General features: G+C 37.4%; 1 protein-coding gene across 1 annotated transcript; it reads left to right on the plus strand.

The window, feature by feature from the left end:
* Window positions 1-628: 628 nt before the first annotated feature.
* On the plus strand, window positions 629-24,166 carry LOC122141197. Its single transcript, XM_042747586.1, has 9 exons — window positions 629-1,235; window positions 2,410-2,470; window positions 10,684-11,007; window positions 13,182-13,526; window positions 18,508-18,558; window positions 19,035-19,268; window positions 19,434-19,475; window positions 19,764-19,805; window positions 23,874-24,166. Exons 2-9 carry the CDS (start codon window positions 2,425-2,427, stop codon window positions 23,993-23,995), a joined length of 1,206 nt encoding a protein of 401 aa, XP_042603520.1. The 5' UTR covers window positions 629-1,235; window positions 2,410-2,424; the 3' UTR covers window positions 23,996-24,166.
* The last annotated feature ends 315 nt before the right edge of the window (window positions 24,167-24,481 follow it).

Genomic DNA, 24,481 nt, shown 5'->3' on the forward strand with positions numbered 1-24,481 from the left:
TAACTACATTATCCTGCTTATCCTTACATAGCTACTTTATAAATAAATTTACAGACATGAAATACTGAAGTGCAAATAATGTTATATGAAAAGAAAATAGCACGTCGCAAAAATCATGGTCTTGCTCTGTTTGTGAAAAAAAATAAAATAAAAATAGTGGCGTGGGATTACAGCAGAGCAAACAGACCAGCAAATGTGTGAAGATACCATTGACATAGAGGCATATATTGGAATTGCGCAGAGAAATATACTGCCATTAAGATGACATCTTTCATGGGAAGTTCATGTTTATTAGATCAAGACAATACCAGGTCTCATTCTGCATGCCGAGCTAATCAAATTATTATTTATTTACAGATTTTATTTATTTTGCGATTTTAGGGTCATGAAGACAATTTTAATTGTGAAATTATTTAAAGTACATTTTTCCCTAGTCTTATGGTAATATGAAAATATTGATAATTTAAAGAGTACATGTCTTTTTTTTAACTGTATTTTTAAATATTAAATATTTAAAGTTTAATGTTATGCACATTTTTGTGGGATGAAATTGACTTGGATTTTTACATGGATTTTAATTTATCTGGCCATGCATATTATTTTATCTGATCACTGTGAAAGATATATATATATAATCAATCATGCTTTTTACAAACTCCTCTGTTATTGTCCTCTTGTGAGTCAGATAAGTCTAAGGAGTCCTAAAATAGAGCGTGCGTTTCTGCCAGAAGTGTTGAAGGGTGATTGGAGATTGTAAATACTTTAAGTCAAGCCAAGAAATTCCATTATTCAGAAGATGATCCTGGTGCCTGTGTGCCTCTATGTCTAATGTTTCACAGCCCGGGCTTATACGTTAAAAATACTCAAAGACAAAGGTGAACTAAACGTGCATTGGGGACAGAAACAAGGCTTTTCCGACTTATTAAGTCCATCCAAATGCAATGCAGTATTGCAATGTTAATGGCACTACTGCAGTGTAATGTAATTGGGATGTTGCGTCAGGTCATATTTTAACACCCATGTCACCCCAGGCCCTAAACATAAAGCAGCATCTGTGCAGCATGACACTCACGTACAGAGCTGTTGGATTCATGTTCTTTCTGTTCAGCATGTAACTTGGCTCTGAAGTGCACTGAACTTCTTTGTGATTGAAGACGAGACAAGAGCGGCTTAAAACACACTGAATGAATGCTGCAAACTAAACCACAAACACTGATTGAATAACTCAACACTTGGTAAGTACTCATTTAATTTCCTCATCATATCATGCACTTCAGCTCTTACAAAAAGATATTGTGGATTTACTGCGGTACAGTGATGGTTTCAGCTGGAAATACCATGATGTCGATTAACAATATTGGAGGAACATTTCATTTCAGTGCTGAAGGCTTAGTATTTATCAAATGCTCAATAATAAATCATGAAGTGCTGAAATGACTGCAAAAAAAAAAAAAAAAAAAAAAAAAAAAACAATTAAGCAACTTACAAGTAGAAATGAAAGTTTTAATTAAAACATCAATGTATATGATAAAATGCATTGTGTAAATAGTCCAATGTCTTAAGTAAAACAAACTATTAATGCATTATTTTTTCATGTTATTTAGTTTTTCTTTTTTCAATTTTGTTTTGTCATCAAACATGATGTAATAATATGAAATATAACATATCCATACAGTGTTTTCCTCATCAGTCAACATCAATAGGCAAATACAAGTTAAATCTTTAGTTTCAGTGACTAATGTACATAACCAGTGTCGTAATTGTTAATTAAAAGTAAAATGTAAACTTTTAAAATATACTTATCTGGGCAATTAACTAAAATAAATTTAACAATAAAATACATTAAGTAAAATTGTAATAAAACAATATTAATATTATGATATTCATAAAATATACATTAAAAATAAAATATTTAAGTCAAAGTACTAAAATGCCTGAAAAATAAATAGAAAAAATCAAGCTAAACTTATTAAAAAAATACTAATGAAAGTTATAAAAGCACATAAAATTACTAAAACTTAAAAACTGATTCAAATTGATTCAAAATATTAATGAATACTACAATAGCATGTAAATACTAAAATAATTTTAGAATCCCATGAGCTTTAGAAATAAACTAATCTAACTATTGCAGTATTGTGTCTAACAATTAAATGTCATAATTTTTTGATAATCTATAAAAAAAAGGTATTTTATGTGGGTTTGGTTGCAGGCTCAGTGTCACACACATTAGCACTATTAAATAAAGCTTTAGAAGCGTTTGTGGGAGTGACAGAGGCGGGGGCTCAAGTAGCAGATTATTAGATGATCATTCTGCTGCCCAAAACACAGTCCATTAGGTTTTAAATACTAATACCTATTATTTAATAACCCTTATTTATTTATGTATTTATTTATTTTTTTTAATAGGTTTTCTGAGAGGAAATGCATATTCTTGGAACTATATTCATTTTTATTCTGGCACTCAAAGGTAAGTTATTTCTTCTGTTTAGTATCTGTATATTTGCTGATATAAAAGGAATAGTTCACCCAAAAGTTGAGGTTTTCTGAAAATGTCCTCATCGTCATGCCATCAAAGATGTAGATGTATTTTGCATCTAGATTTAGCATTACATCACTTACTCACCAGTGGATCCTCTGCAGTGAATTGGTGTAGTCAGATTAAGTCCAAACAGCTGATAGAAACAGCACAATAATCCACAAGTTCATCCATTACGAATCCAGTCAATCAATTAACATGTTGTGAAGCCAAAAGCTGCATATCCGTGAAAAAACAAATCCACCATTAAGGCATTTTAACTACTTTAAAATATGAGTACATAACGCATAATAATGCTTCCTCCAATGAAAAAGTCCATCCCCTGTTGTCCTGTCACACCAAAATCCACCCTCATATTTGTTTAGAGCTGTTTTGGCTTGTTAACGGTGCTTGATCTGTGCATATTTCTCTCCTGATTCAGACCAGATAACTTGTTCACTGCAAATGCAATATTATGGGTAGAGGAACTGAGTCATTATACGAACAGGTGCCATTTTCACTTTGCAATTTTCAAAATTTCAACAACTTGGACGATGTTAATCCTCCAAAAAAAACTAAAAAAAAAAAAAAACCTTTTGGGGACTTACAGTAATTTTTTTAAATAAATGTGTATTTAACATATAAAAGAGGTATTAGCAAAATATCACCTGTAGTATGTCTGTCTTTTAACTAGGAACATACTATATCCTTTGGAACATGAAAAAAAAAAAAATTTTGGTGGATTACAGTCATTTTTTTTCATCAAGACATTTGTGTGCTGTATGTACAGCAAGGGAGATAAAAACTAACTTTACTGTGCCATTCTTGGGGATAGAAAGGCTTAGGTGAAACTTTGTGCATTGTATTAATATTCTGAGATCATCTGCTTAACTGTAAACAGAATATTTTATCAGATACAGGATGTGATCATTTGGCCACTGTCTTGAGGCAATAAAACACGTTAAGTGTTTTCTTTATGGGAAAAGTTTAACATTCAGTTTTGCATGTTGCGTAACTTGCGTTCATATTCTAGGAACATCATCTGGTCTGTATTTTTGCATCATCAGTTAGGTGTATTCTGAGTTTGGTGTTTTTTTATATAACTGTATTAGTTCATTGAGTCACATCAAGGGTAGTTGGGGAAACCTGGAGTATGACGTATAAAGTTAAGGAAACTAAGCAACCAAAAACAATATATGCCTTCCCTTTGATATGTTAGTTGTGTAACTCACATCGGGTAAAATATCATTATAATCTTCTTTCATAGAGAAAGCAGCTTACATGAAGGCCAAGATGTTGAATTAAACGTAAACACAGCTTTTGTGTCTTAATCAGCTTTTTCGCCTACACACACTGGCCCTGATAACACTGCTCCATTTCAGCAAATCAGTTTTGTGTATGAATGACTTGCTTTACCTGTTGCTTTGGTCTTCATCAACAACACCCGCTTGTGCCACCTACTGGTGAGCAGCAAAGAGCAGATGGAGATCATGCATTGCTTCTCTACTGCTATTCCAACAGTTCCTAGATCTGCAATGCTGAATTGACCTATTGGTAAGCCCCTCCCATCGAATGCAGATAAGCCAATGGCAGTTGAGTATCAGCTGCATGGGGAACGGAACTCAGACATCTTTAGGTTTCAGCGCCATAGAGAAACATTGGAAGATCCAAAGCTCTCATCGGTTTGATGGTGTTTATTATACAAAAATGGAAAAACGGTGTGTCTGGGGCATTTGTAACACTGATTCCATGTATCCTGAGAGGATGGGCAATGGGATTTATTTTATTCATTTCCTAAAACCAAATAAGACAGCAAAATGTCCCTAAGCATTCAACCCCAATCCAAATGAAGATGAAAACGTTCATTTTCTGGTTGTCATACTCTCATTAAGTTACAATTTACATCTGCTCAAGCAGAACATTAATGTTATCTTGTTGTTCAGCAAGGTATCTCTGGCTAAAACTAGCTAACGTTAAAGTTAGTGAGTCCATGCTAACGTACAAACCTAAATAGATAACTGTTTTCACGTCATGTACAGTCAAAAACACATAAACAAAGATACATTTAGATTTTAAAAGCCTTAGAACAAGGTTACTCACTCCAACTCACTCACAGGCTGCCTCATTTCAGAGTCGTGGTTCAGACTTCATACAGGACAACAAAGCTCATGTTCTTCAGTCTGAAGTACAAACACTGCTTGCAAAAGGTGCCATAGAAATGGTTCTTCAGCGAACAAGTCAGTTTTTTACAGCTGCTACCTTCTCGTTCCCTAGAAAGATGAAAGGCTCAAACCAATTCTCATACATCTGAATCATGCTGTCATGCGACAGCTATTCAGAATGAAAGTGAAAGTGACATGACATACAGCCAAGTATGGTGACCCATACTCAGAATTTGTGCTCTGCATTTAACCCATCCAAAGTGCACACACACAGCAGTGAACACACACCCAGAGTAGTGGGCAGCCATTTATGCTGCGGTGCCCAGGGAGCAGTTGGAGGTTCGGTGCCTTGCTCAAGGGCACCTCAGTTGTGGTATTACCGGCCCAAGACTCAAACCCACAACCTTAGGGTTAGGAGTCAAACGCTCTAACCATTAGGCCACAACTTCCCCAGAATGTTAACTTTGAAACAGATCCTTGTGCAAATATGTCCCGAGGACTGGTTTCTGTCTGTGGATCTTAAAGATCCATACTTTGACATCCAAATAGCCCCCCTTTACAGACTGTTCTTGAGATTCGCATTTGAGGGAGTGGCCTATCAGTAAACAGACCTAACATTCGGACTGTCCCTGGCCCCTTGCACTTTTACAAAGTGCATGGATGTGGTTCTTTCCCCTCTGAGACAGATGGGAATCCACATCTTTAACTACCTCGACACCTGGCTCATAGGTCATTGTTGCTCAAACATCTGGAGTGTTTTGGGCTGAGAATCAACTCAGCCAAGAGTTTTCTGACTCACAGACAGTGAGTGTCCTTTCGGGGAACAGTTATAGACCGGATTACGCCAGAACGCTCCCTGAACATTCAGCGAGAGGTGGCATTGTTTAAGTTAGGGACTACGCCTCCCCTCAGGATCTTTCACAGGTTGCTCAGCCTCATGTCGGCCGTCTCCTCTGTGATTCCCCTGGGCCTGCTACACATGCGGACCCTCCAGTATTGGGTCAAAAGTCATGTTGGTCCCATGGCTGGTGCCTGGGCTGGTGATATATCAGGGTAATCACAAGCATCAACCTTCCGCTTTCTCTCATGAAGACAACAAGGAAGTGATTGTAAACTGTAATTCGTCAACTGGCCGCTAGAGGCTGGCTGCAAAAGGGAGTAAATTCCATAGACTTCCCATGTTAAAATGGCCAACTTTACAACAGGAAAAAACATGTTTACAGCCTGGTTCAAAAAATGATTTTGATCTATATAGCTAATTTTGTCCTTCATGACAACTGTGAGGGGGGTGATTTTTTCAATATCTCATCTGTTTAAATTATATTAAGCCTTAAAGTTCTGCATAATTAAGGGCGTGACCACTTGAGTGACAGGTGGACTGCCACTGCTGACACTGTTGTCGAGCTAGGTGGGCGTGGCTTCAGCAACCAGCTCCCGCCTTTTTGCCTATTTTCGATTATCCGGGAGTGACATGCGGTGACACGCTGCCAAAATGGTGACGGCCCGCTAAGGCCACTTTGAGCTTCAAAAACGCTCTTACGGGATCTACGGGAGACGTCACGGACACTACCCCCATGTTTTTATACAGTCTATGGGTAATCAATCGCTGTATCAGAGTTGTGGCCCCTTGGACAACGCTTCACCTGTTCTCATCAGGCGTTCAGTTAGGAATAATTTCCAGAAGAAAGGTAGTCATGACAGGTGCATCCATCTCGGGCTGGGGTGCTCTTTACAAGGGCAACCCTACGTACGGCTGGTCGATCCACGTGTGACGCCTACATATCATCTGCCTCGAAATTACTGGCCCTAAAACCTTCCTGCCAGCCTTAAAGGGTCACCACGTCCTGATCTGTTCAGACAACACATCAGTGGTAGCTTATACAGTATTAACCACCAATGTTCAATCTATTTCTCAAGACAACAGGATGCTCTGGCCCACAGTTGGCCCAACACCCGTCTGAATACCTTGCCTCCGATCACCCTGGTTCCTCAGGTTAACTCAGGGAAACAAAATGCTCACTCCTCCTAGTGGCCCCACACTGGAAAAAAACAAACTTGATCTCCAGAGCTGAGTCAGCTGCTGTCTGCAGCCCCGTGGCCAATACCACAGAGAAGAGACCTTTTCACGCATGCAAAGGGCAAGATTTGGCATCCCCAGCCACAGCTGTGGAGCCTTCATGTTTGGCCCCTTGATGGGAGTCTAGCCAGCTTATAAGCAGCTATACAAGGCATATAAACAATCAATTACAATTAATTATGATTCATTACAATTATTTATATGAGCTGCCAGTAGTAACTGTAACAGAATTAAATTGCCATCAACTAATCCAGCAAACATTTAGCGTAATTTCATATAAACTCTAAGAAAGGATATTTTTGTGGCCACAGAAAATACTTTCATACAGTATTAATGCATCGGAGCATTAAGCAAGTATAAAAATCGTAAATGGACAATTAATTTGCAAGGCAGAATCAGAAACTCATGTAATTTGTGCACAACAGTTTTATTATCTATCACTAACACAAACTAGTCTAACAAACAAACAAATATGCATACAATCACTCATACAGGGGAAAGGGCAAATGAGATTTGATGGATGATACCATCAGGAAAACCAGAGATTGAAGCTATGAAAAATGTAAAACCATCAGCGCTGTTTATAATGGGGTCTATAGCTTATACTAAACCTCTTTTTCGTTTAGTTAAATGCACGATACCTGCATTGCCTTAGCCTGGAATGAGCGTCAGGATGCAGTCTCGGGTGAAAGTCTTGATGATTTGGAGGTTCGGAGGTATAGGAGTCGCGAACACCGTCTTCCGGGTTTGAAAAGTGATGTTCTGACTCAGTGGTGATTGGGAGTTTCTTCCTAGTGGAAAGTGAAAAAGAGCTAAGAGAGACATCATCTGAGATCCTAGGACTTTTGGTGAATGGAAAGTAGAGGCACGAGGCCTGGCACAAACTTAATGTGTCCTTAGAAGCGTTCTAGCTCACGTCCTCATCTTCTCAGAATCTAACAGAACCGCAGACTGATTGGCTTTGTGTTGGAGCCTACTGGGCATGCCCGCACCGGCTCAGGCTCTCCACACATTCAGCAATCAGAAGATTTAGCAGAAGACTTAGCAGAAGAAGAAGACCATGGGTAGAACTGTGTGTGAGCCTTTTAAGGTCTGAGAAGATCCACGCCTCTCAGGATGGGTTTGTCCAATGAGAAGGCTGAAATTCCAAGTGGAAGGTTGGGAATACTTTGTCTGAAAGCATGGTAATTTACATATGGGACTCTATTGAGTGTTAATGCAAAATTACTAAAGATTCTTAGAACACTATTATATTGCCTATGTACCAACATATAATACACACTCTTGTTTAGATCATCAGAAGAATTCATAGATACTAAACATGGTAAGACATGCATAAAACAGTATAAAATACAAAAGACAATTTACAAAAAGAGTAAAAACATACACAATGACCTGAAGTATATGTGTGCTCATTCAAAGAAAGGTTTTCCTATTAATTAATTAGAGAAGAGTCCATTTTGCTGTGCATTATGTGTCTTTCCTATGGAAAATGTAGTGAGAGGGAGGACTCTCAACATGCCATTAGGTTGTAAAGGTTTATCTGATCTGTCTGAGGGGTCCTGGTTTCCATGGTAACCAGGGGCATTGTGTCATTCCCAGACATGCTGGTGCCCAGTATGTTTATTGGGTTTATGAGGGATCTGTGATTATTTTTTAATCTAATGAATAATTGATTTGTTGAATCAAATGAAAAATGGTGTGTCTGATTGGTCCAGACGCTACATTGGTGTTCAGCCCGAAGTCTGGATCTGAAGTTGGACAAGGGCTGTACCCATTCCACACTCAAGCTTTTTGTGGCAGCCATCATGGCAAATCATTCTCTCATGGCTGGCCACCCTATCTGCAGAAACAACCTGGTCATTACATTTCTAAGGGGAGCTCAGAGACTGAACCCACCTCACCCTAGAACTGTGCCGACATGGGGCTTGTCTATACCCCTGAGGACACTCAAGGGCCCTCTCTTTGAGCTGCTTCAAACGACTGACCTGCAGCCCATGTCACTCAAAACCACTCTTCTTTTGGCCTTGGCATCGTCAAATGAGTAGGTGACTTTCAAGCTCTGTCAGTCAGCACTTCCTGTCTTGAATTTGGGCTTAACGACTGTAAAGTTGTTCTACAACTTTGAAGCAGTTACGTACCTAAGGTGCTCTCAACTCCATTAAGAGCCCAGGTTATTTCCCTGTTAGCTCTCCTTACAGAGAATGGTGACCAGGGTCCCAACTTGCTGTGTCCTTTTTGGACACTCCGATTGTATGTTGAGAGTTCTCGGTTGTTCAGACAATCAGAGCAGTTCTTTGTGTGCTTTGAAGGCTGCTCTAAGGGGCTGTCAGTTACTATCTCGCTGGATAGTTGATGCTATAGCCCTGACTTGCAATGCCCTATAGGTGTGAGGGCCCATTCTACCTCCTTGGCATGGTCCAGTGGGATTTATATTGGGGAGATTTGTGCGGCTGCCGGCTGGTTGTCGCCGTCTACCTTTGTTAGATTTTACCATTTGGATGTCCCTGCTATGCAGGCGCATATCTTTTCTGCTTGAATCTACCCATTCCCCTTTTGAGCGGAAGGGCTTAGTTAAGTAGACCTCATATTTACGACGGTCTCTTCTGTAGCTCAGGCTTAATGGGCCCTCTAATGAGTGCTCCAGAGTTGGGCTTGTAGAGCAGGCTTAGTTCTGCTTCTGCTCATAGCACTGAGCTGCTGGATGTGTTCCCCATTAGCGTCAATTAGTGTCCTGTTCAATTGGGAATGCTCCGGTTACTAACATAACCTCGGTTCTCTAAAATAAGGGAACGAGCATTGCAATCCATGCTTTAAGCTGCACGCGAATCATTGGCTGTTGCTTCAGTCAAATGATTCTGATGAGATGGCACTCCGAGCCGACTTATATAGCGGTCAGTACTGCCCTTCTGGCAGGATCAAGCACCACTGGTTTGTGCAGCTACACAAATGTTTACAAATCAGGCTTCAGTAACAGAGAAACAGGAGTTTCCCATTAGCGTCAAGTCAGGTCATCTTTATTTGTATAGCGCTTTATACAAAACTGGTTGAGTAAAAACATGTTATTAAATGTGGTATTTTCACAAGTTTTCAGATGGACCAGCATTTACTACACAGAGCCGTAGTTCTTTGACAAGCTATGCAAAAAAATTGCAGACAATATAATCGTACAATTATGAAATAGAAGAAATCATTCGAGATAATGACAGCTGGTTACGTAGCTTCGAATGGAACTCCGGCTCTGTTTAGTAAATGCTGCTCCATCTGAAAGCACATGAAAATACCACATTTAATAACATGTTTTTACTCCAAACTCACTTCATAACGTCAGCCGAGTGTTTGAAATAAATCCTTCTGTGAGATGATGTGGCTTCTTACACAGAATAAGGCACCCAACATATTTCATAGTATTCTAAGCTGTGATAAAGGCTATGTCGATTAGCACTGCATTATAGATATACTTTATTATAATGAAAATTAGGATAAGAACTCAGATAAACCATATATTGCTGTAGTCATGTGTTTATTAGTCAGGTTGAATCAATGAAAGCATTTAAATCTTCTGTTTATTCAGCAACCGCTATAGGCAGGTTCCGGACTTCTTCTGTGGGGCGTATTTGGAGTTTCAGCGCGAGAGCGCCCTCTGGTCTTTGGATGGAGATTTACTACTGATCAAAGAACCGTGCTTCACTAAAAGATACGCATGACAATAGCAGATTCTGCCTAATCGCAATTTCGATTTCATTTTGATTTATCGTGCAGCCCTAGATAGAATATTTCTCTAGAAGTGATAATGCACTGATAATGCAATGCATTATTTTTTCACTTTCACATGGTTTTATTTTTATTTTTTTCAAAGACAATTGACATTATTTTTCTTCCATATTTAATCAGCTTTATCTGCATTAATGCATTTTCTCATCCAGTCTGTCTAGGTTTCTACCTTCAGATGTCGGAGGTCCAGGCATATCTAGGAGAAAGCGTGATCTTGTCCTGCAATGGTTCAGGATTCCCTGTGGAAGAGTTGCACGTTCACTGGGAGGCAATGGGCAAAGACGTCATCTCTCTACGTGGAGATGTTGTCATGGTCGGGAGAGGGTTTGAAGACCGGGTGAACTTCCTCAGTGATCCTACAGAATCTGAGGACTTATCCCTCATTCTGTCAGATGTGATGCTGAATGATGGAGATATATATGAATGTCTCTGGGAGGGAACAAAACCCATTTGCTCTGTATTACTACAGGTGTCGAGTAAGTATGGCAAAAACTTACAATTCAGAGTTGTCAATTACTAGATGTAAATGTAAAAAAAAATAATAATAATTCTCAGGAAACCGGGCCTTAATGAATATTTGTTGTTGAATTTGCAAAAAGGTACTTCTGAACTTTCAAGAAATCATATTTTCCCACCTAAGTAGCAGGTCCATAACTGCCACAAATATTAAGGAACCATCATTATTATAGATTAATGCTCAACAAATGTGTTTTCGCTCCCACGAGTCAGAATGAGGCCGGTGGAGGGAAAGATAATGAATGACACCTGCGCCACTCACCTCCAGGCCTGGTCCTCTCTCGTCCTTCACTGTTGTTACTTCTCTTTTTATAATTTCGGAGCACCTCCATGGGACTCGAGTGAGTTGCGCAGGTGTAACTCATCAACTCCACCGGCCATGTTCCACTCCTACGGCTCTCAGCCCCGCCTCACTCGTCACATATATATTTATATTTATGTATAATATAAATCATATAGAAATATGAACACAGTATATCTATAAATGTAAATATTTCTTAAATATATGTGTTTGTATGTATGTACTACACACATATTAAAAACAAACTTTTATTTTGGTTGCGATTCATCGATTTGACAGCACTAATATATATATACGTAATATTATATATATATATATATATATATATATATATATATACTGTATATATATATATATATATATATATATATATATATATATAACATATATATATATATATTATATATATATATATATATATATATATATATATATATATATATTCACACACACACACACACACACACACTACCGTTCAAAAGTTTGGGATCAGAACTTTTTTTATGTTTTTAAAGGAGTTTCTTATGCTCATTAAGGCTGCATTTATTTGATCAAAAATACAGGAAAAATTGAATTTTGTGAAATATCATTACGATGTTAAATTATGTTTTTCTATTTTAATATACATTAAAGTCTAATTTATACCTGTGATTCAAAGCTGAATTTTCAGCATCATTACTCCAGTCTTCAGTGTCACATGATCCTTCAGAAATTATTCTAATATGCTGATTTATTATCAGTGCTGGAAACTGTTGTGCTGCTTAATTTATTTTTTTGGAACCTGTGATACTTTTTTTTCAGGATTTACAAATAAAAAGTTAAAAAGAAGAGCATTTATTTAAAATAGAAATCTTTTCTAACAATATAAACTGCCGTTCAAAAGTTTGGGGTCAGTGAATTTTTATTCTTTCTTTTTTTTTAAAGAAATTAAAACTTTTATTCAGCAAGGATGTGTTAAATTTATAAGTGATAGCACAGATTTATATTGTTAGAAAATATTTATATTTTGAATAAATAAATGTTCTTTTATTCATCAAGGAATCCTGAAACAATTATCACAGTTTCCAAAAAAATAAAAAATAAAAAATATTTGGCAGCACAACTTTTGCCAGCATTGATAATTCTAATAACAAATCAGCATATTAGAATGATTTATTAAGGATCATGTGACACTTTATACTGGAGTAATGGCTGATGGAAATTTAGCTTTGCATCACAGAAATAAATTATATTTTAAAGGATATTAAAATAGAAACCATTATTTTATATTGTTATAACATTTTGCAAGATTACTTTTTTTTTCTTTTCTGTATTTTTCATCAAATAAATTCAGCCTTGATGAGCATAAGAGACTTCTTACACACCAGTAAAGTTCAATGTATCAATAAATGTGACTAAGTTCAGTATCCTGTTAATTACTTCAGTAGTCATTTGTGGGGACACAAACGGCACGAATTCCTGAGAATGACCCCAAAAATGAAATTCTTAAAAAATGGAGCTTCCTCTATAAATATTTGCAGTAAATAACTTCTAAATGAACCATTTTTCATTATACAGAGTTTGTGAATCGGCTGTTTGGTTTAAAAAACAAACAAACAAACAAACAAACAAACAAACAAAAAAAAAACATAAATGTTAAGATTTTGGGTCACAGAGAACATAAAAAAAAGGTTCTCCTTTGTAATCAGATCTTTCTGAAATCAAAACCCTTTTTAGAACCTTTATGTCTAAGAAAATAAAGAGTCTTGCTGACTTTATAATATCAATCTTCCTGTAGTAAAAACTTCAACAGGTAGAAAAAATGCAACGTAAATCTCTCTTGTGTCTCTGCAGCACCAGCTTTTTTTACAAGTTATGTGGAAGCGTTTGAGGGTGACGGTATCACTTTGGAGTGCTTTGGAAATATTCCTAAAAATAAACCATGGGAAGACATTTATGTCCAATGGCTGAAAGATGACAGAGAAATCCTGCGGTTGAGCTCTGGAAAGATGGACTTCGGTATTGATTACAGCATCATGAAATTACCGTCCAAACACGACATCAGTCGCGGTATCTTCTCATTGAGCATCACGTCAGTAAGTGTTTTTGACCAGGGTGTTTATCAGTGTCGTTACAAGAACACAGATTATGAGGCGCCGCGGAGCGGGTTCCCAGAGACGTACAAACTCACTGTTTGGGGTACGTAACGTGTTCAATCATTTAACATAAGCTGATCAATTAGTTAAGACTGTACTTAATGAGTAATAGAGTGGTGCATGTATGAAGTCAGAACCTGGAAGACTAATTTGCTGCTGGTTCCTTCAAGATTTTTCTACAGGGTTTTATAATGAGGTTCTTCAATTTCTGAGTAAAATAATGCCTGTATAGGCCTAGTGATCATAACTTGACGATACTCTGACATTTTGTTCTACAACATAAACTGCACACACCCATACAGAAAACGTGAATTTATGCTTATTTTTGAAAATGTATGTTTCTAAGTACATACACATACTTCCCTTATATAGTTGGCAAAAAACAAAAATATGTGAGGCAAAAGTATGTGAGGAGAGTATGTCAGAATTAACAAGAAGCATCAGCAACAACACACGCAAGTTTGCCTTTGAAGCGAGGGTCCATCAAAGTGGCCTCCTGGAGGACTTTCTGAATGTCTCCATCCTGTAATAAAAACTCTGGCAGATCTGAAACACAAATATATACTTTTTGAATTACAATCTACTGAAGATGTAACTTTTGAAACAAAAGTTTTAAGATTTATAAGGCTACTCTAATACTTACTGAGAAGTTGATGCTTCTCCCGCAGGATGGTCTTAGCCCCGGCGAACCTCTTCAGCCACACCACAATAGCTAGAATTCTGGCACACCACTTTGTAATGGCACTGATGCTATAAACCTTCTGTGCTGCCAGGTTTTGGGTATGGGCAAAGCACCCAAGCTTAAAAATCTTCAGATTCTTCAGTGCAACATCCATATTGCTGGTGTTGTCTACTGTGGCAGCTACAACTTTAGTGTTTATCTGGAATTCCCGGAGAATGGAATTTATCTTGTCTGCCACCAGGAGGCCTATCTGTGACTTTGCAATGCTTTGGTGTATAGCATCTTCTGCTTATTGTGGCCATCACTGGTGCAGTGCACAGTAACTGTTAAATAGTGGTTCTGTGACACACTGGTCCACCCGAAAGTGGTCGTTTCTCAACAGAGCACCATACAGGAATAAAAGTGTTGGACAGATCATTCCTGGATGGTGGGTGGTAGCGAGGATTAAGGGCAGTGGTCATCTCTCTGTATTAAATAAACTTCTACTTTGTCAATATAGCCTTCTATGCCAAGGTGACTGGGCTCACTGTACTACTAGTACTTCTAGCTGGAGAGCCAAAATGATCAACATAATTCATGTTAAATATTTTACAAATCATTTGTTACCATAAATGCAAGATTTGCATTTTACAATGAACATTACATTAGTCTACTATGTAAGGTTGCTGTCATCGTCATAATCAATGTCCTCCACTTTGCTAGGGCTGGTCTGACTGGGGCTGGGGATGCCCACATTGCCAGCTGATATCCACAAGCTTTTGAACCCTCTGCTTTTAAGTTCATCCTGTGTGTCTTCAAATGTTTCAATAGGTTTGGCATGTTTCCCCCTTTACATGCAATTGTAGAAAGACATTTTTGTCACAGTGTCAGAAACCTCTGTTGTGAAATACAACCACACTTTAGAATGTTCAATTTTAGGAATTTTAATTTAAACATGTTTAACTCATCTAGCTAACAGAAGGCTACCTGCTGCCTTTAGAGCAAGTGCAATTACTGCATTCACATGCTCCTCGGAAACTCTCATTTCCCGAGTTGGGCTTTTAAGTCGTATTGTGAAAACAACATTTACACTCACGTTACTACAAAGATTTGCTAGATTTGTTTTATCAGAGCTTGCCGTCTTGTGTTCACATGCATTTTCTTTGTCCTTTTATTTTTCTTAGTTTTTTTTTTTTTTGGCTTATTGATTACCATTTGTATAACCACAGTTTTACTATGAATACCATAATTAAAAATGGTTATTGTAGTAACCATAGTAAAACCTTAGTGAACATCTTTTTTTTTGTTTGTTTTATTTGTAGTAAAACCATGGTTAATTGTCTTAAGAGAGTTCAATAGTGAATGTAGTTATATAATATTTGATGTTTATATTACCAAACTTAAAGGGATACTCCACCCCAAAATGAAAATTTTGTCATTAATCACTTACCCCCATGTCGTTCCAAACCCTTAAAAGCTCAGTTCGTCTTTGGAACACAATTTAAGATATTTTGGATGAAAACCTGGAGGCTTGAGACTGTCTCATAGACTGCCAAATAAATAACAGTGTCAAGGTCCATAAAAGGTATGAAAGTCATCGTCAGAATACTCCATCTGCCATCAGACATGCAATCTGGGTTATATGAAGTGACAGGAACACTTTTTGTAAGAGAAGAAAACAAAAATTGCGACTTTTTTCAATAATTCCTTTGTCAACGGTCTCCTCTGTCTCTCTCCATATCACTGTATGCTGTGTATGCTCTTCTGTGTCATCCGCGCCACAAGGATGCGCTGTTTCTATGTGTATTTAGCTTTGATTCTGATGGCAGATTGAGTATTCTGAAGACGACTTTCATACCTTTTAGAGACCTTGACACTGTTATTTATTTGGTAGTCAATGGGACAGCCACAGGCCTCCAGGATTTCATCCAAAATATCTTAAATTGTGTTCCGAAGACAAACTGAGCTTTTACGGATTTGGAACAACATGGGGGTAAGTGATTAATGACAAAATTTTTCATTTTGGGGTGGAGTATCCCTTTAAGAACTCGTTGGGTTTGTTAGCGCTTACTGTATTATTCTCACTGCCTGTGTGGAATACGTGTACATTTTCTGATTTCTAGAGTGGAAAAGCAATTTTTTTCACGCCAGCCATTAGAAAGGCTATGGCAATTGATGATACAGTATGCGTTAATAATTCCAATGCAATCTTTACTTGAATAATATAAATATAAAAGGATATAAAATCTCTACATTCACTACTACTCAGTCTCTATTACATTTACGATAAGTCATGTAGCAGACGCTTTTATCCAAAGCGACTTACAAATGAGGACAATAGAAGCAATCAAAACCAACAAAAGGGCAATAATATGTAAGTACTGTGTCAAGTCTCGTTAAGGTTAATGCAGTACACATACCAAGTTTTTTTATTTTATTTTTTTTATAATAAATAAAAAGAAAACAAGAAGATAGATAAAAAAAGAAGGTTGAACGATAGTGTTAGAGGCTTTGATTTTAATAAAGAAAACAAGTAGTAAGAATAGAAAAAGAATAAAGAATGCTAGTTTCAGAGGCTCCCTCTCTCTATTTAAAGAAGACAAATAGTGAGAACAGAGATAAAGAAAATAGAAATATAGAATGCTAGAGTTAGAGGGTCAAATGAAGATGGAAGAGATGTGTTTTTAGCCTTTTCTTGAAGATGGCTAAGGACTGCTCAGATTGAGTTGGGCAGGTCTTTCCACCAGGAGGGAACAGTTCATGTAAAGGTCTGTCAAAGTGATTGTGTGTCTCTTCACTTGCAGAATGCAAGCTCCTAGAGTGCACATAAAGTAGTGAATTTAGGTAAAGCGGTACAGAGCCAGTGGTGTTTTTTTAGGCAAACATCAATGCCTTGAATTTTATGCGAGCAGCTATTGGTAGCCAAATTGATGAACAGAGGTGTGACATGCTTTTTGGCACATTAAAGACTAATCTTGCTGCCACATTCTGGATTAGTTGTAGAGGTTTGATAGAATCGGCTGGAAGACCTACTAAGAGAGCATTGCAATAGTCTGAAAGAAAGGGCCTGATCTTCCTAAAGTTGTATAAAGCAAATCTGCAGGTCTGGGTCTCTATACTGCAGCTCCCGTGTCCAATTCTTTGCACTGTGATGTCACTTTTCCATTCTCTGCCCCTGTCCCAAATGGCACACTTGCAGTCTTGTGGACCTACAATGACAGACTTACAAAGTCCATGAGACCATATGGCAGGGGTTCCCAAACTGGGTCCTGGAGGGCCGCTGTCCTGCAGAGTTTAGCTCCAGTTTGCCTGCTCTATTCATAATTTTAGTTTTCAGAAGGGTGCTCGCAAGTGCCCCATTTTCGGCCGCTATGCGCCCTCGTTGCTCACTTCTGCTGAGTCTGCACTGAGGCAAGCTCAACAGCAGACTTCTACCCCACAGTTAAAGTGACATTATGTCATGAAAGTGTGTACTCAGAGAAAGAACACTAGTGTTTACAGGGTGTGACAGGGCCAAAACAGGAAAATCTCGAAGGAACCAGTGGCGAATTAGACGGGTTCTGATGTCATACCTGCACCACTCTATTGTCAAAACATGCACAGTTCATACTTATCCTCAAAATAAAATATTTTGCATGAATAAAAAGTCTATTTCGATGAGGCCATTTTTTTTTTTTTTTTTCTTGATGAAGTAGTCTGGTGTAATTTCTGTTGGCTTAGTTACTAGCTAAAATATTTAAACATGAAATAGGTCATTTCTATGCCAAAACTAAGTAACTAATTCATATTTTTATATAAAATTACAGTGAACAATTATTTCAATAAACATAAAATAAAGGCAGTATAACAAATATGGTAAATACATACTAAATAATTTATATATTTTGTTTAACAGTAATGAAAATTTAAATTTTTGCATTGTTTTATTTATTTTTTTAATTGGACAATAATTTTGATAAGCCACTTGTGTAGGATGAACCAGCTTTTACCATTATGTATTTATTAAATTATTTTTAATGACAAACAGACACATTTTACCTCTAAATTCTTATTACATTCACAAGGCACAATTTTTACATTTTAGTAATTTCTTATATATTTTTTAATATATTTTATTTATATTTATATAGTTGTGTGTTTTTTACAATTCAACAGTACAAAAAATTCTATAAATAAATACTTCACAGTTTCAATATTATATATATATATATATATATATATATATATATATATATATATATATATATATATATATATATATATATATAGTATAATATTGTTTGTATATTATATATTATTATTTTATTATTTAGTAGTTTTAGTAATTTTAGTCTGTGTTTCTCTCTTTCAATACTACTTCTAGTGTTGACAGATGTATCAGACACGTCAGTCCCAGAGACAGGCACTGATTCTAGTAAGTATTGAGTGTTTCTGTTTGACTATTAATAAACACGGAGGCATATTTATGCATTCAGAGGGGTCATTTATATATATTTTTTTTTTCTCATTTTTACTGTAACTGAAGTTTTATACAAAAAATATACAGTTGTAATTTCAGTCAGCATGAAATAACATTAGATGCTTAAGATGAAACAAATTTGATATATAAATAATGGACAATTGAAATAGACTTTGTATAACAGTAATTAAAATTTTAATTTTTGCTTTGTGTTAATGATAATTTGGTAGTAAATGTGTTTAATTAAAAATCATTAAATAAAAAATTATTAAAATTTGTCTTTTTATTTTGGTGTGAAATAAGACCTGGACATGCTCTTGACATGTTTTGTGAGGTTCACTGGCCCATTAAAAGTCAGTGTTGTCATGTAATCTCTCTAACTCTCTCTCTCTCTCTCTCTCTCTCTCTCTCTCTCTCTCTCTCATTCTTAGGTGTGTTTTCAGATGTGACAAGCAGCACAGAGTCTCTCTCCAGCTCTAGCGTGGTCTCTCCTACTTACACAAGCACAAGCGTGCCAGTTTGGGCGTCTGTTGTGAGTGTTGAGACTAAAGTGAGTGCTCAGACCGAAATCAGCAGCTCTGTGTCAAATCACACATATGCTGGCAGCATTCAGACTCAAACCATCAGCTCTCTGCCAATGCTGACATATGCTGAAAGAGCCGAAGGTACTGTACTAATGCTGATCAGGGCCACAAAGACTACAAACACTCACAGCGACCTCCTCACATATCCTGATTAGTAGTCAATAAATTTCTTTCAGTGTTTGATTATTTAAAGTTGGTGGTGTTTAATATTGGTTGCGTATTAATGTCTTTCAACTCTACTTACAGTGATGACTGATATGTCAGTCCCGGAGACAGGCACTGATTCTGGTAAGTATTAAGTTTGTTTTTGTTTGACTATAGATACTAAACACTTGCATTCAGTGGGGTCATTTATAATTGTAGTTTTGAACCAGTCTTAGTGTCACTGAGATACTACAGTATTATAGTTTTTATTCATAGTTCAAATCAGTTTTTGTTCTGTTTTCATCTTAATTTTAGTAAAAGTTTTAGAAATTTCGATGTGCTTTTTTAACAGTTTACTTTATTATAATATATTATTATTTAATAGGTTTAGTAATTTTAGTCTGTGTCTCTCTCATTGAATTCTACTTCTAGTGACAATGGATATGTCAGTCCTAGAGACAGACACTGATTCTGGTAAGTATTAACGTTTGTTTCTGTTTGACTGTAGATATTAAAGACTGGGACACATTTATGCAATTTAAGGAGTTATTTATAAATCATATGTAGTAAACTCATGCACTATATTCCAAGTCTGATAACATATAATAGTTTGATACAGTCCATTAAAATTCACTATCGGAAGTTATAGAATGTGTGTCTGTGTGTGCGTATATATATATATACATACAAACCCGATTCCAAAAAAGTTTATATATATATATATATATATATATACACACAAACCCGATTCCAAAAAAGTTGGGACACTATACAAATTGTGAGTAAAAAAGGAATGGAATAATTTACAAATCTCATTAACTTATATTTTATTCACAATAGATATCAAATGTTGAAAGCGAGACTTTTGAAATGTCATGCCAAATATTGGCTCATTTTGGATTTCATGAGAGCTACACATTCCAAAAAAGTTGGGACAGGTAGCAATAAGAGTCTGGAAAAGTTAAATGTACATATAAGGAACAGCTGGAGGACCAATTTACAACTTATTAGGTCAACTGGCAGCATGATTGAGTATAAAAAGAACCACTCAGAGTGGCAGTGTCTCTCAGAAGTCAAGATGGGCAGAGGATCACCAATTCCGGCGAAAAATAGTGGAGCAATATCAGAAAGGAGTTTCTCAGAGAAAAATTCCAAAGAGTTTGAAGTTATCATCATCCTGTGAATAATATCATCCAAAGATTCAGAGATTCTGGAACAATCTCTGTGCGTAAGGGTCAAGGCCGGAAAACCATACTGGATGCCCGTGACCTTCGGGCCCTTAGACGGCACTGCATCACATACAGGAATGCTACTGTAATGGAAATCACAACATGGGCTCAGGAATACTTCCAGAAAACATTGTCGGTGAACACAATCCACCGTGCCATTCCCCGTTGCTGGATAAAACTCTACAGGTCAAAAAAAAAGCCATATCTAAACATTATCCAGAAGCGCAGCCGTTTTCTCTGGGCCAAGGCTCATTTAAAATGGACTGTGGCAAAGTGGAAAACTGTTCTGTGGTCAGACGAATCAAAATTTGAAGTTCTTTTTGGAAAACTGTGACGCCATGTCATCCGGACTAAAGAGGACAAGGACAACCCAAGTTGTTATCAGTGCTCAGTTCAGAAGCCTGCATCTCTGATGGTATGAGGTTGCATGAGTGCGTGTGGCATGGGCAGCTTACACATCTGGAAAGGCACCATCAATGCTGAAAGGTATATCCAAGTTCTAGAACAACATATGCTCCCATCCAGATGTTGTTTCTTTCAGGGCAGAGCTTGCATTTTCCAACATGACAATGCCAGACCACATACTGCATCAATTACAACATCATGGCTGCGTAGAAGAAGGATCTGGGTACTGAAATGGCCAGCCTGCAGTCCAGATCTTTCACCCATAGAAAATATTTGGCGCATAATAAAGAGGAAGATGCGACAAAGAAGACCTAAGACAGTTGAGCAACTAGAAGCCTTTATTAGACAAGAATGGGACAACATTCCTATTCCTAAACTTGAGCAACTTGTTTCCTCAGTCCCCAGACGTTTGCAGACTGTTATAAATAGAAGAAGGGATGCCACACATTGGTAAACATGGCATTGTACCAACTTTTTTGAGATGTGTTGATGCCACGTCAACTTATTTTCCCCTTCAAATGATACATTTTCTCAGTTTAAATATTTGATATGTCATCTATGTTGTATTCTGAATAAAATATTGAAATTTGAAACTTCCACATCATTGCATTCTGTTTTTATTCACAATTTGTACAGTGTCCCAACTTTTTTGGAATCGGGTTTGTATATATACATATATATATAGATAAAAACATATATATATATATATATAGTATATATATATATATATATATATATATATATATATATATATATATATATATATATATATATATACACAAATATATACAAATACGCCCCGTTGCTGAGAGCAGAAATTCACAACTTGCTGGCAAAAGGAGTTGTGGAGATAGTTCATCCCGAAGAGTGCAAGAGTTTGTTTACAGTCATTCTTTTCTGGTTCCCATGAAAGACTGTGGGCTCTGCCCTATTGTGGACCTGCGCCAACTTAATCAAGCCCTGGAAAAGCGCTGATTCAGGATGATCCCAAATCCTCTCGGTAGTTTAGCCATGGGATTGGTTTGTTTCTGTGGATCTCAAATACACATACTTCCATATCCAGATTTCTGAGATTTGCATTCGAGGGAGTTGTATACCAGTTTACAGTCCTCCCCCTTGGCCTGTCCTTAGCCCTATACATATTCACAAAGTGCATGAATGCCATTCTCTCCTCTCTATGTCTGAATGGATTGCGTGTTCGAAACTATCTGGACAACTGGTTGCTTATGGTTCATTTAGAGAGTGCGCTAGACATTCACAAGAGTATGCTTATCAGCCACCTACATTGTTTGTGGCTTACGATCAATTTTCAAAAACACAAACTCCAACCTACACAATGTATTTCATTCCTGGGTGTGAGCCTCAATCTCTATGCAGCAATTGGTCTGATGATGGCAGCCTCGGCGGTGTGTCACCTAGTTATGCTTCACATGCAAGCGCTCCCCGGCACATGCCTGGCATTCAGGATCAATGCATGTGGTGGTGACTCGCAGATGTCTGGAAGCGATGTCCCCTTGTATAAGCAATGCACTGTCAGATGGGATGTGATGATATCACAGATAAGCACACGCAAAACAGATGCATCATGCAAGGCCTTGTCATCTAGTCCTCAAGCAATTTTATGCTCAAGTTCATCACCAGCATGTTCTCATTCGTTCGGACAACATGGCAGTGGTAGCGTACATAAATCACCAAGCAGGGGATTAACTTGTGCCCCCCCTTGAGGATTGCGACAACTCTCCTGTTGTGGGCAGATCAACATCTTCTATTTATTCAAGCTGTCCCTGGCCATTTGAACTGTGGAGCGGACAAGCTATTGAGAGCGGAAATACTCCAAGGAGAATGGAGGTTACAACCTCTTCGCATCGGCAGAGAACACTCACTGAGACTCACTCACTAATGAAGCAATTCACCCTGGGAGTGAATGTACTCACTCAAACACTGGCCGATAGTGTGCAAATATGTGTTTCAACAAATAAAACTCCTCCATCAAGTGCTGTGCAACATCAGGGAGGAGAAGGAAACAGTGCTGCTGGTCGCGCCACCCAGCCCTGGTTTCCAGACTTGCTAGAACTACTGACGGGGTCACCCTGGACAGTCCAGTTGAGGAAGGACCTCCTATCTCAAGCAAGAGGCTCAATCTGGCATCCCAATCTGGAACAAAGGCATCTGCATGTCTGGCCACTCAGCAGAGCTTGCTAGTAGCTACAATCCCTCAGCACGTGCTGAATACTATTTCTGAAGCAAGAGCATCTTCTACTAGGTGCCTGTATACTCATAAATGGAGTGTCTTTGAAAACTGGTGCAATTCTAGGACAGAAGGCCCGGCGAATTGCCCGGTTGCAATTATTCTTTCCTTTTTGCAAGAGTTCTTGGATGGTGGATGCTCACCTTCCACCAGCATTCCATAAGGAGATTGACAGGCGGGGGGCGAGACGGATGATGGCAGCAGCTGAAAAACGAGAGAGCAAGTCCACAATACCAGGATGACATAATTAAATAATTGTACACATAATATTGAATTCAGTTTTAATATTTTATTAGCTAACCAAACGCAAAACTTCCACCAAAAAAACTGTTCATAGCAAGAGTATAGAGACGACTTCAGTTACCCGGATGAGCCTGTGTTATTAGCTTTTACTGGTTGTTAACGAGGGATAACATACCTCTGTATGTCGTGACTGACCAATCAGAATCAATTATTCCACAGAGCAGTGTAATAAGCTCTTTTATTTCAGAGATCAGAAAAAAGTCAAAATATCAAAATATATGTCAAAATATCAAAAGCCACAAATTCTCTAAACTGATAACAACAACAGTATGAAAACAATAGGCTGAGATGAACTTTCAGCATGAACATTTCCCCAGTTTCAGTTATTCATTTTTAATGTGAGATGTTCCCTCTCAGGTCAGCGTGATCCTCTCAAGTTTCTCTTGGATGAGATTCCGATTCGCATCGGTCTCATCAGTGGAGTTCTTTTTCTTACTGCGGTCATTCTGGGTTTATTGCAGGTATTTGGAAGAATCTGAGTCATCACATGAAAAGTAAAGGAGGTGTTAAAGTTTCTGACATTTCCAAGCAAACAGATGATTTTGTGTGCTGTAAAAATGTACTAGTAGGTTCAACAATATACAGGTCCTTCTCAAAAAATTAGCATATTGTGAAAAAGTTCATTATTTTCCATAATGTAATGATAAAAATTAAACTTTCATATATTTTAGATTCATCGCACACCAACTGAAATATTTCAGGTCTTTTATTGTTTTAATACTGATGATTTTGGCATACAGCTCATGAAAACCCAAAATTCCTATCTCAAAAAATTAGCATATCATGAAAAGGTTCTCTAAACGAGCTATTAACCTAATCATCTGAATCAACTAATTAACTCTAAACACCTGCAAACGATTCCTGAGGCTTTTAAAAACCTCCCAGCCTGGTTCATTACTCAAAACCGCAATCATGGGTAAGACTGCCGACCTGACTGCTGTCCAGAAGGCCATCATTGACACCCT

This window comes from Cyprinus carpio, chromosome A1, assembly GCF_018340385.1.
Source record: "Cyprinus carpio isolate SPL01 chromosome A1, ASM1834038v1, whole genome shotgun sequence".
Taxonomy (NCBI): domain Eukaryota; kingdom Metazoa; phylum Chordata; class Actinopteri; order Cypriniformes; family Cyprinidae; genus Cyprinus; species Cyprinus carpio.

What these genes read in the sequence shown, in the direction of transcription:
- LOC122141197 (XM_042747586.1), top strand. Translation starts at nt 2,425, where the DNA reads ATGCATATTCTTGGAACTATATTCATTTTTATTCTGGCACTCAAAG. An exon ending in ATATGCTGAAAGAGCCGAAG is followed by an intron (nt 19,269 to 19,433) that starts GTACTGTACTAA and finishes CTCTACTTACAG; the next exon opens with TGATGACTGATATGTCAGTC. An exon ending in GGAGACAGGCACTGATTCTG is followed by an intron (nt 19,476 to 19,763) that starts GTAAGTATTAAG and finishes TTCTACTTCTAG; the next exon opens with TGACAATGGATATGTCAGTC.